Source organism: Haliaeetus leucocephalus, unplaced genomic scaffold, assembly GCF_000737465.1.
Source record: "Haliaeetus leucocephalus isolate CR32 unplaced genomic scaffold, Haliaeetus_leucocephalus-4.0 Scaffold973, whole genome shotgun sequence".
In the NCBI taxonomy this organism is placed as follows: domain Eukaryota; kingdom Metazoa; phylum Chordata; class Aves; order Accipitriformes; family Accipitridae; genus Haliaeetus; species Haliaeetus leucocephalus.
In genome coordinates this window covers 3,344,954-3,357,947 of record NW_010973409.1, presented here as the reverse complement: position 1 = coordinate 3,357,947, position 12,994 = coordinate 3,344,954, and the positions used below count along the sequence as shown (strand labels likewise).

General features: G+C 47.3%; 1 protein-coding gene across 3 annotated transcripts; it reads right to left on the bottom strand.

Annotated features, from left to right (window-relative positions):
• Nucleotides 1-325: 325 nt before the first annotated feature.
• NKIRAS1 (NFKB inhibitor interacting Ras-like 1) lies at nucleotides 326-12,931 on the bottom strand. 3 transcript variants are annotated; one of them, XM_010584369.1, is made up of 4 exons: nucleotides 12,836-12,931; nucleotides 12,012-12,138; nucleotides 3,596-3,837; nucleotides 326-764 (listed from the first exon to the last, which is right to left on the bottom strand). In XM_010584369.1, the coding sequence occupies exons 2-4, from the start codon at nucleotides 12,103-12,105 to the stop codon at nucleotides 525-527; spliced, it is 576 nt and encodes a 191-aa protein (XP_010582671.1). In that variant the 5' UTR covers nucleotides 12,106-12,138; nucleotides 12,836-12,931; the 3' UTR covers nucleotides 326-524. The 3 variants fall into 3 exon arrangements, with proteins under 3 accessions (XP_010582671.1, XP_010582672.1, XP_010582673.1); XM_010584370.1 differs by lacking the exon at nucleotides 12,836-12,931 and adding an exon at nucleotides 12,487-12,629; XM_010584371.1 differs by lacking the exons at nucleotides 12,012-12,138; nucleotides 12,836-12,931 and adding an exon at nucleotides 4,219-4,356.
• Nucleotides 12,932-12,994: the final 63 nt, after the last annotated feature.

Here is a 12,994-nt window from a genome sequence, read left to right as displayed (position 1 = left end):
TTGTTCCTCCTGCCCCAAACCCTTCTCCTGCAGCAACACACTGACCTCAGCCTCCTGCAGCATCAGAAAGCCCTGTGACCCTGTTTAAGGTCAAGGTAAAAGGACTGTTGCCATTTCAAACATATCCTCTCTCCAAATTGAATGCTTTATTGCAGCTAGTACTATTTGTGGCTAGAGGCTATAGATCTGCAGGGGGATTGCTTGATGATAAGCTTCTTGATTTGTCCCTCAACATGGCTGTATTCAGGCATAGTCAAAGCCCCCACTAGAGAGGTATCCACCTGTCCCTCCCTCCTCCATAACCCTTGTTGCAAGGTAACTCCTCCCATGAAGTGCTTTTTAAGGCTTTTACCACCAGTGACATTCTCAAGCCAAGTCTGTGAGAAGGAAGGATACTTCTTAGCCATAAGCTTGCTGATTTTATTGCTGAATGAGATTATTGCTTTAAGTGAAACTGTGAGAAGCAAATGGCACAGGAAGGACTTAGGCTGTGACCTGGCAGCAGCAGACAATGCTAAGGTAGCTTAGTTATCACAGTTATTCCCTTTGCTCTTCCTTCCAGGCAAGGGAAATGTTGATTTGTTCTGGGACTGGGAGAGTTTGCTAGCTAAGAAGGTGAAGGGCTCAAGCAATGTTTTCCGATCTGTCACAGTCACTTCCCACAGTCTCACTTTCTCAGCTCTTGCCCATTGCTGTGCTGCTTCTGTTTCCACTTGCCTTTGGTCCAGGAGGTCAGTTTTGTTTCCCAAGACAATAACTGTTACCTACAAACAAAAGGAAAGGGTGAGCTTTATACAAAAAGCATCCACCACTCACAATGCTTTTAAACAGCAGGCAAGTAGCAACACAATTCAGACCTGTTCTTGAACTTAGCACTGGCACAAGGTAAGCTGTGTGTAGTTTGGAAGATCAGGGTCTGGGATTTGAATTAGTCTCACCTACCTGTGGGCTGGGAGTTGGTTTTAATCATAGGATATGCAGGACTTCCCCTTCTCCCTCTGATTGCTTAAAGGGAGACAATACCCAAGAGAGCCAAAGTTAAACAGACCTATTCTCCATTTACTTGGCAATTGAGCTGCCCTAGACAAATGACAGGAGCATGACGTCTGAGTATGTCAGAGCAGCAGATGCTTGAGTGATGAAAAAATGCAGGCAGCAGAGAAAGCCTGGACCCCACAGCTGTGGATTTTGCCCAGCTTGTTTTTCCTGAGCCCCAACCCGCAATGTAAGTAAAGCCAAACCTGCCAGAAGGCAGCCTGTGCGAGCAGCCCGGGCACGCTGAGCTCCTGTGCCCCTTGCCCAGGCCAGCTGGCCGCCTGCTCCTGCAGGCAGGCTAAGCCATGCGAGGGACCTCAGGGGACAGCCTGCTGTTGCTGACAGGGTCAGGTAAGCACCAGCACCAGCCTCTCCGAAGCAGTTTTGAGAGCAGCTGGTTAGCTAACAAGAGCAGCATGGCTGTATCCGTTCAGACCCTTGGCTGTAAGGATCCATCAAGTGACTTCTATATCACTGAGACAGTACCGTGTGGCTGAGCTCAGTGGCCTGCCCGGTACTTCAGTTCTAGGAAGTGCTGAAGATAGTGCTGACCACTTAAAGTTGCTGCTCCTGGTTATTTTAAGTTAACCATTTTCTAAAGATGTTTTACCAGCATGAGCTCTTAGGGGAAACCATGCCTGTATTTATAGTTCAAGGTCCTTAGTCAAACTCTGGTCTCATCTCTACACTAGTGGTTTGACAAAGATCAAGTGATAAAGTCCTCTCTTGCTGATGATTTGGGGTTTTTGCTGTGGCCACACCTGCTTGCTCTTTCCTGTTCATTAGGCTAACTCCAGGATGTCTTCTGTTTCTTTCCAGCTAGAGATGTTTGTCCTGTTCGTGTGAGGTCTGAGCCTTCCTTTCTTTTCTATAGCAGCCCAGGGTGTTTGGAAAAATGTTTTTTCCCTCTGCAAAGGCTTTGAAAGAAGCTATAATCTTCATATGTATTTACCACATGCTCCAACTGAATTTTACCTATGGTTAAGCTCTGTCAGTACGACAGAACACAACCTCTATTTAGTATAACATTTGGCCGGGCTTTAAGGTACGTGCTGGATGGCCCCCACAGCCAGCAGAGGCAAGGAACCAGCCATCAGTGCTTTCTGTCATCTGCCACACAACAAGGGACTGTGCCACTCAACAAAGTGAAGTTCTGCCAGCTCATAAACAGCATTTGTTGAGATACATCCCTAATTCGGTTAAGGATGCATTCTAGCAGAGCCCAGACTTTAAGTCTGCTGATGCTATCTCAAGGTAGGGGTCCCGATCTCACCTTCTATGCTTAAAAGCCTATTTTATATGGACTAGAAATCACAGGAATAAAACTAATTTATCCAGCTTATTGTGGGCACCACTCTTTCAATTATGTTATCCTCAGTCAAGATCACAACTTAAACCTTTCCCAGAAGATAAGCAAATTGGCTGTTTTCTAAAATACCTGCATGCCACAAGAGAGAAGAGTTCTGGCAGGTAACACAGAAGAGAGGGATGCAGACCCTGTGGGGTTGCGACTCTCTCTCTGCATTACAACATGCTGTAAAATAACATCTTGGGGCCCTCACAAAACACAGTGCCTGGGAAAAGTTTCCTGCTTGTCCACCTTTCCTTGCCCTGCAGGGGAGTTATGATTGACTCCCATATCCCTGATATACGTGACAGTCTGCAGCTCACACCAGCCCTACCAGCTAACATACCTCTCCTATGACTGCACGTTCAGCTGCTGTCAAACTTGGAGCCTGCCTTCCTCCACCACCCTATGTGCTGTCAGTACTAAACAAGTTACATTTTTGAAAACTCTCTCCCTACCATTATCCAATTAATTTTTCATGCATGGTTGTTTTTTTTTTTTTTTAACAGCATAAACCAGACATTTGGAAAGCTGTAGGCTAAAGACATTTAACAGGGAAAACTACTCGAGAATATAAAGATACTGTAGGAAAAGCCATAATGCTAATGCCACATGCAAGTTATATTTGTTTAGCTAAGCTGGAACACTGTCAGCTGAAAACACTAGCTGCTTTCTAAGGGAAAATAGAGCAGTCATTTCACACAATTGAATTGATTCAATATGGTTGTTAAAATACATTAAAGCTGCTTTGCCAATTGACTAATGTCTGGGAGACCCATTGTCAATTACACTAGTTTGTAAGCCATCAAGTACATGAATACAAAACAAACAAAGATAATGCCCTTCGTTATATTATTCTATGCACTTGACTTCCCGTGCACAATACCTAAAAAAACATATGAACCGCACTGCTGTAGACCATATGTTTTATTAGTCATAAGTGTCCTGGCTGGTGCACTCAGCTAACAATTTTAGCTGTAGTAGAGGAAGTAAGGAGAGAAAAAAAAAGCATTCTTTTGCATGACCTACATGGCATGTGAATTAGGCTTCCCAGCATGAGAAAGCTTCCTTTTGCTGGATTGCCCAAGGCTGTGGATACATTCGTTTTCTTTTGTGTGCGAGTTTTACAGAAACAAAATCTATGCTCTGCAACCTTAACTTCCTATCACTGATACAGCAATAAGCCAAGCAGTTAAGGCACTATGCATTTACCTCCTTTTTGTCTCTAAAGACGTCGATCTCCTTTTTGAGCAGTTCAACTCTTTGGAAAGCTTCGAGGCTGGTCACAGCATAGACGAGAACGAAGCCATCAGCGACAGAGAAATAGTGCTTTGGCAATTCTATGCCCTCCTGCAGACCCCTGGTGTCATAAAGCCTTAACTGTTCCTTCACGCCTCGGTCTGTCTCCACCGATGCCAAATACACATCTTCCATTGTGGCACCTTCATCTAAGCCTGTTTTAAAAGAAGCAGGAAAGCTCAGCTGGTGTAAGTACAGCACCACTATAAGAAGTATTTGCAGTACCGCAGAATTTTACTCCACAATAGCTTTCAGTGCATGTTTTCCAGAGTGACTTGACCTGGACTCGACCTTGCCTGACATCCCCATGAAGGGCTATATTCATAGGTCACCACACCAGCTATTTACAATAGTCACACTGCGTAAATATAGCCATCTAATATATGAGAACATGGTTATGCTTGTAAAATTGATCTATACAATGTGCATATTCAGGATAGGATAAGATATACAGCTCTTCCCCCAGGTTTCCCAAACTCCAACCACCCAGTGTACCAATTCTGCAAATTGCTGCAAATGGGTCTGCCCAAACATACCCTTTTGGAAGAACAGCCAAGGAACACCAGATAGTCACGTACTAACATCTTGAGCCTACTTCTTTGCTTCATACTGAGCTGGATCATATGGCAGAAGCAGGAGCCAAAGGAATAATTCTGGAAATGAATGGGTATTGGTGGTACAACTAACCAACAAGTGAAATCAAGCCAGAAAGGGAAGGGGATGTTTGCATGCAAGCAAAGTTGCATGCTATATTTACTCAAATACACAGTGAGCTTTTTCCATCCCTTAGGGATTTAAAATGACTCAGATTTGCTAATGGGAGCAAGCTCATTTACTGCAAGGTAAGAGCATGCATAAGGTAACAAGCTTTCATATATATATATATATATCACTTGCTCCATGGTAACTATCTGCACATTGGCTCTCCTTCCTTCCTCTCCCTGTGGTAAATGTGAGGTAATTCAAGGCAGCTTACTTTGAACTAATTAAAATTATTTTTTCCAAGCCAAACCTGAGAACACATAGATCACCTTAGCTCTGTGTTCCCCCTGGATGCAGGTGCATAAGGTTACAGGTCCCAACAAACTATGTATAGTGTAGCTGGGCCACTTTCAGACTTGGTTTTAAGTATTCATATAAACCCTCTGCAATCCACGTTTTTGCCTCCACTGCACTCCTATATACATGAATTGTTTGCTGTTGCAGGGCTACAATAATGAGTCCTGCATTATTCTCTTTGTCTGCCAAAAAGGGACCATATTACAGCATTGTCTAAGAAAACACAAGGGATTATCTGGCCTGTGAAAATAAGGATTTTGCTATATTCAATGACACTATTCAAAATACTTCACATTGACAAACAAGCTAAAGCATTCCACCCACGCGGATGGTTTTCCATGATGTATGCAGCATTCCTGTGCAAGAAAGTGGCACAAGCTGTTCTTTTTGCCCCTCTCTGTGCAGTCTTCATAGATCAAACTCTTATTAGATTTGCAGTGAATTAATTTATCTTGCCTCCAAATATAGCCATGCTAAAGTGTGGGAGCAAAACTAAGAGCAGAAGGACAAAACAAAGGTTAATAAAAAGAGGAAGCACAAACGCATTCCGTATGGTTGGAGAATGTGTTACAAGGGCATTTTTAAAGACCGAAGTAGGTAACAGCCCTTTCTGGATTTAGCACTGTATTTTTTCTTGCTCTGCCTCGTTGCATTGTGCAGACAAGTCAAGGAAATATCTAGCATCAGTAAATACTACTTTGGCAAGAAGGAATGAACCGTAAGTACCTAAGTTTTCTTTTTAGAAAGCAATGAATAATGTTGTACGGGTTTTTACCATCTAAATGCTGCACTGTAGTTCGACAGTCTTTGATATATCCACACTCTCCTGTGACAGTCTCTTCTTAATGGCATTAAAAGTAGCAGTGAAAATTACGTCTTTTAACATCCTACTTGAAAACGAAGAGGAAAAATTAAGACCTGGGACTTAAGTCAGCACAACAGAGCAACAAATTTTGATGTGAAATGGGGGGGGGGATGGGGACGGACAGGCACTTTGGAGGCAGCTGGAATTTATGCATCAGTATCAGATTCCAGAGATGAAATTTCACCTATGTACATTGGGGGAGGGAGTATATGCAAGCGGATTCCTAAGCAAACACAGATAATTTTTTAGATATACGTGTGTCACCTTATTCTAGGCCCTGCTTCTAAAGCCCAGACCACATGCTAGCCCCATCTTCCTGACAACGATATTTACACTTCTTGTTAGTACCGTCCCATTCAAACACGTGCCAGGCAAGTTGTTGTACGAGCGGCAAAACTAGTCAGGAAAGCCCAGTGTCCTAGGAAGGTGTCTGGCACCATCCCATCCTCCCTGTCATAATGACCCTGGTTCTCCTTTCCTTCACTGGCATCCCCAGGCATCCTCCCGCCTTCGCGGGCAAGGGCAGCTTGTGCTGGGGAGTTACTGCCCTGCAAACTGCTGCCAGCTCAAGCAGGTTTTCCTTGGAGGAGAGCATTATCATGGGCCTTTTCTCTCTTTCCTGCTACCAGTTTTTTTCTAAATTTACAGAAACATGTTTTGAGATATCTACTGCTGTGACACAGATGAATGGGCAGATGGAACCAGCTTTCAGGTTCAGAAGCTATGGGGGGAAAGGGGAACTAACAAGACTGAACAATCTCATGGTTTCTTTGGAAACTAAAGATGAAAAAAAGGGAGGGAAAGGAGGAATAGAAAGGAGATTGATGCTGTTCTCTAGTGCCTACTTAGCTGGTGCAAGTCTTGGGAGAGGCAGAAAGGTCTTTGTCTACGTTACCGACTGCTGCCACAGAGGAACTGCAAGGGGAAGCCTCAGTCATAAATTGGATGGTGTTTCAACCCCTAGTGGTTTCCCAAAGAGGAAAAGAAAAGGCTCAATATACTAATGAATACTGCACACTCAGACTAGGCAAAGCAGAAATATTGCAAATACCAAAATAAAGCAAGAATTCAAGATAGATGGAATTTCAGAATTTCCCAAGGGACTCTTGAATACAAAGGCAGTGCAAATTTTGTGTCTTCTTGAGTCCTTCTGAAGATCTCCTGTGTAATCTCCCTCTTTCCAGCAGGAATTTAGCAAAGAGCTCCTAAAGCCTGCTACTCCTTGTGTTTGTAAACTGCAGGATAACAGGTTTTGCTTACTTAGATCTCAAATGACAGCGTATCGGAGAAGAGCTGGACAGGCCTCAACGGGAGCTGATCTCTTTAGATTTAGCTGCTAGTTAAGTACTGGTCCCACCAACCAGTAGCCATGGTTGTGACACTCAGTTGCACACATTCAGCTCCATTTTCATCTATTTCTAAAATGCAAAGCTGACTGCAGGTCTATCAGGAGGTGGTTTGATTTAAGAAACAAAGGTGCAAGAATGCATAATTTGGTTAATTAATTTCCACATCTTTGGAGCTGTGAAAGCCAAAACCCCAAATCCCTCCAGCTGAGACCAAGCGAGGCAAATTCTCTCGTTATGAGTTCTAGCACAGTAATATATGGAGTTATCATTTCTAGCTAGCAAGGTGATTTGAAGTAACTGCTTATGAATAACCTGACCATACCAGCTATTTACACAGCCAGGAGGCAGAGATAAGGAAAACCGTGTTTTCTACAGGAAGAGTTCTCATCTCCTGTTGAGCTGATAAGCTGTACTGGGTTTGTGTGGCAAGGTTTTGGTAGGGGGGGGGGGAGGGGGGGAGCGTTACAGGGGTGGCTTCTGTGAGAAGCTGCTAGAAGCTTCCTCTATGTCTGACAGAGCCAGTGCCAGCCGGCTCCAAGATGGACCCGCCACTGGCCAAGGCCAAGCCCATCAGCGACAGTGGTAGAGCCTCTGGGATAATGTATTTAAGAAGGGGAAAAAAAGTTGCTGTGGGCATAGAAACTGCAGCTGGAGACAGGAGTCAGAATGTGTAAGAGAAACAGCCCTGCAGACACCAAGGTCAGTGAAGAAGGAGGGGGAGGAGATGCTCCAGGCACCGGAGCAGAGATTCCCCTGCAGCCCCTGGTGGGGAAGACCATGGTGAGGTAGGCTGTGCCCCTGCAGCCCATGGGGGTCCACGGTGGAGCAGATACCCACCAGATATCTGTGGAGGACCCCACACCAGAGCAGGTGGGTTCCCAAAGGAGGCTGTGACCCCGTGGGAAGCCCACGCTGGAGCAGGGTCCTGGCAGGACCTGCGGACCCGTGGAGAGAGGAGCCCACACTGGAGCAGGTTTTCTGGCAGGACTTGTGACCCCGTGGGGGACCCATGCTGGAGCAGTCTGTTCCTGAAGGACTGTAGCCTGTGGAAGGGACCCACACTGGAGCAGTTCGTGGAAGACTGTCTCCTATGGGAAGGACCCCATGCTGGAGCAGGGGAAGAGTGTGATGAGTCCTGCCCCTGAGGAGGAAGGAGCGGCAGAGACAACATGTGATGAACTGACTGCAGCCCCCATTCCCCATCCCCCTGTGCTGCTTGGGGGGCGTAGGTAGAGAATCCAGGAGTGAAGCTGTGCCCGGGAAGAAGGGAGGGGTGGGGGGAAGGTGTTGTGAGATTTGGTTTTATTTCTCTTTACCCTACTCTAGTTGATTGGCAATAAATTAAGTTAATTTTCCGTAAGTCAAAAGTTTTGTAGTCCGTAAGTTTTGCCCGTGATGGTAATTGGTTGAGTGATCTCTTCTTGTCCTTATCAACCCATGAGCCTTTTGCTGTATTTTCTCTCCCCTGTCCAGCTGAGGAAGGGAATGATAGAGTGGCTTTGGTGGGCACCTGGCATCTAGCCAGGGTCAACCCACCACATAAGCTTTACCATAGGTTCAGGGGCCAGAGATATTTTAAAGGCAGATGGAAGACTCCTTTCTGCACCGTCACTGAACAGGGACACTGTTTAAGGAAAAATACCTATCCTCTTTACAGACATGTCCCATGCCAAAGTTAAGCCAGCAGCTCTCCTGTTAGTCCTCTCAAGAGAGCTAAGGCCAAGCAGTGCCAGGTACCACAGGTATTTAGTGGGACAATCTTCTACTGCCAGTCAAGGACCCATTTCATGACTGAGGAGGAAAGACTGTCCCCTCTTTCTTCCTTTCTTCAGGAGTGCAAGAGAAGGTGAAGGATTTGGACAAAAACAACACTGAAGCCACAAAAAGAGAGATCATCCCAGGTACCAGGCAACTGTATACATATGTGCAAGCCTTAACAACTATTTGGCCTGACCTATAGCAATAAAATCCCTACGTGACTCAAAGCTAAATCTGCACCCGTTTCAGACATCTCCTTTCAGGTTTTGTCTGATTCCTCATATCAGTTTAGCCAGAGAGGCTGCTATGCAATACGTACATTACTTTACACGACTCTGACAGTGTCTCTCATCTTTTTGCCCTCTCTCATCCTAGTGCCCAAGGCAAACAGCCCCTCTTGCAGTTTTAAAGCCTAGCACAAAACCCAGTACCACACGTTGTTGCTCACAGGTTCTAGGGACACAGATATTTCTTTTTGGGGGGTATTCCTCCATCCCAAGTACTCTCTCCTCTTTGACTTCAAGCAATCTTAGTGCCTTTGCAAGAGTGCTAGCTGCTGACCATGTAAGCAACGGCTGCACTTAGGGACTTCATCCATGACAAGCCAGGGAGAACTGAAGGTGCACATTTTCCTAGGAAAAGAAACACTGTGCAACTGGGCTTACAGCACCATCGCTAAGCCCACAGCCAGAAGCATGGGCTCAAAGCCAAGGGCTTTATATAACAGCATGAAACCTCCAAGGACACTAATCACTTCCCTGATAGCAGCTGTTCCACTACTTTGTACAGGAAAGTCAACAGGAGGCACGTGAGTACTGACATAGACTCATGGCTGATTTACAACCAGGAGGAGACCCCCATGTCAGTGGCTAGGACACCCCGGAGGATGGCACCAGACCTTGTGCTTTGAGCCTACAACCAAGTTTGAGCATGCTTCTTGTCACTGGGAGGAGGATGGGGATGCCGTCAGGAATGGAGAGACTCCGTGCGTTAGCTTGGCAGTCCTCCCCACGGCTCCCTAGCCCTCGGACCAGCCGCAGAGCTGCTCCTGATGTCAGTCAGGAAGCACAGGTTTTGAAACAGCTTGTGTCCATGTTGCCATACCCGGTGAGCTGCCTTGCTGGTTGGCTCTGAACAGACAGGCTTTCAGCAAACACACTAGTCCTTTTTGCCTCCTGCCAAAGAGGCCAGCAGCCAAGATGTACATGTCAGCTTTCTGGAGCTTGCAAGCTTTAGGAAAGGAGGATCAAGATTCAGTAATCATGTTTTAAGTGTGGATGGGCCACCCCTGCAACGGTAGCATCAGCAACGTCTCTGTGCAGTTTAAGGCAGCTCAGCTAAGAGGCAATCAAAGACTTGCCATTCCTCAAACTCTGTCCTTGCCCAGTGAGACCCTCACAGTGGTGTCCTGCCTCTGCAGTTTAAGGGTTAAATCAATACAGATTGGAGCAGTAGCTAAAGATCTTCTGGGAACCATTTTCACCAGCCTATACTTCAGGCACTCTCTGCCAGAACTGCCTGTGGGCTGAGGAAGCAGCAGGGAGGACAGTGACCACTCAGCAGGACAGCCAGAAACACCAACCTATCAGTCCATCCCCCAGAACGTGCCTGATGGCACACACGGGTGATACCAAACGTGCTGGGCCATAGCCGCTCATCCCTTGGGGCTGCTGTGGCTCCATATGAGCTCTCTCCATACGCTGATCTTGACTCTGCTAGTTGCCCTCTTTCTCCAAATGTCTTGGGAATAAGATTTGACCAAAATCATAGAGAACAGGAGACTACTTTCTTCCTTCTCCCCTTGCACTGCACCCCCCCCCCCCCCCTATCAGCTGCTCCCTCCCTTACTGTTAACTCCAAAAAATAAGAGCAGGGCTGCAGGAAAGAAAAACTGATCTTTTTAAGGGGTGGGGGTGGGAAGTCCGCGTTGCACAGTGGCCGAGCTAGAGCGGAGCATTCGGGAGCGACGGAGGGACACCCACAGCTAAACCCCGGGCACGAGGCCTCCCGCCAGTTATGTCAGCTAGTATCCATGACGTTGTATAATCGTGTACATGGCTGGCTCCATAAATAGCTCCTCCGATCAGCAACACCCGAATATCCTTCCTGCCTGGCTCACTAATAGGAGCTTGGGGCAGGAAGTAATGCAATGCAATACGATTTAAGTAACGTGGCCTTGCTCATGCTGCTCGGGTGTCTCTGACAATCACCCAGGCCAGTGCAGAGGAGAAGCAGGTCGGTAGCAAAGGGAAAAACCTTCAGCCTGCAGGTTTTGCAACCTTCTCGCTGAAAGCTACACGGGACTACGTGCATAGGGCTCGGTAGGATGCTGGAAACAGATGTTGCTGCAACATTAGAGGAAATCCTCCGTTTAGACAAGGGTATTAGCATGCAGTTCTATATCACGCTTTGCCAGCAAATTCCTCCCATCCCCACATTTCAAAGGCGTAGTGCCTGCAAAACACCATTCTAGAAATCCTAGGGTTTATCCAGTAACTTATCCCAACATTTAATTTACCGGCCCAAGGAAAAGATACAAACTGACTAGACGTCTTTGGTCAAAGCCCTGAGATTCACCCCTGGTGCCACCCCTTGTTTCTGGGTGAGGCACGAATAATTTGTCAGCCTGCCGATCGTTGCCCTTCCTCTCAAAGCCAAGTCACGTGGAAAAAGAGGGAAACAAGCCGGCTTTGCCTTCGTTCCCTTTCTTTTGTGCACAGCAAGTCTCAGACATCCCATGCTCCTCTCTGAAGTCCATTTTCCAAAGGAGGATTTCTTTTGAGACCCGAGAAGCTTGGCCCTTGAAGTTCAGTACAGAACGTGGGCCTAAAGCTGAGCTGTTTTTCTTTCCAGTGCTTTGATTAAATATTAGCCAAAACCAAGCAAAATAAAGCTTTAAGAAGACGGAACAAAAGTCTAAACAGTCTCTCCACTCATCATGTGACATCTATTTATTTTTCAGGCATCTACAGCATCTTTCAGGGAATGAGATATTATGTAAATAGGCAGCAAGCACATCACCTGCTTCCTGTGTTTGTTTCTTTGTAAACATTCACCTATTTTGTAACTGGGAGCATCACGGAAAGGGTTCTTCTCCGAGCCTCTTTTAAAAATCGGTAAGTAAGGGACTACAGATTTCAAGAACTGCCCAGAGATGCAACAAAACCACATTAATTTCTTCCTTCACCTCAGTGCAGTTTGCGGTCCTTGGTTACTGGGTTTTTTTGGGCCCACACATAACAAGATGCTGGAAAAGGAAACAATCCCCTTCCCCCCACCAAAAGTAAAAATATCTCACCAACGGTATGCTTTCCATAGAGAAGCTGCTCCAAAATCGCAGTCTTTCCCACCGAGGCCATTCCACAAACCACCACCTTGTAGCCCTTTCCCATCTTTCCCGAGAGGGCCGAGTCAGCAGGCGAGCCCTGTGCAGACACAGGAGTCTGTGAGCCCGGTGCGGTGGCAGAGCTCGGCACCAGACAGAAGCGAAGCCCACGAAAAGGCGAGAGGCAAAACGCGACGCAGCGGGTGACTCGCAGGCACAGCTCCCTCCCAGGCGCTCACCAGCGACCGATATTTTTAGGACTAGGGTTTCCTCCCACACCATGTTTTAAGGTTTTAGGCTGCTGCCACTGGTGCCGATGCTTGCCCGCAGCCTCGACGCTTGCCCCGTCGGGCTCGGGGAGACTGTTTGTGAGCCCTGAAGTGTGCAAACCCTCTGGGGCAGGGGCCGTGTTTGTCGGCGTGTGCGTACACTGCAAGACTTGCGTTACCGGGCTTCGTGGTTTTGCTGCGGGCCCGGCGGTAGCTGGTGGTATCAGGACGGCTTCTGGAAACGCGACAAAATGGCGGTTCCTTCCCTCTTATTTCACACACGGAAAGTTCCTAGCTTTGACGGACCAGGTGACAGAAAACAGGAGGGTTAAAAGCAGAAGCACAGGAAAGCAAATGCAAAAGCAGGTTTTCCGGTCTGCTTTAAACCCGTGTGGACGGGTGGGGGTTCGTTTTAGCGGGAGGCCTCCAGAAGCCAGGGGCAGCTCCCTCTGCCAGCGGGGCCAGGGCAGGGCGGCAGGCCCGAACTCCCCGTCGGCAGTCCGGAGCGGTATGCGGGCCGCAGAGTACCTTTTCGGGACCGGGAGGGGCTGGCCTCGTCCTCCGCCGATTCCAGTTTAACCGGGTAACGCCTCACACGCCGGGGCGCTCTGCAAAGCATACGCTAAAATAACGGAGAGGTCCCCCCGCCGCCGCAGAGAGGCCAACTCCCCCCCCCGGGGGACACCC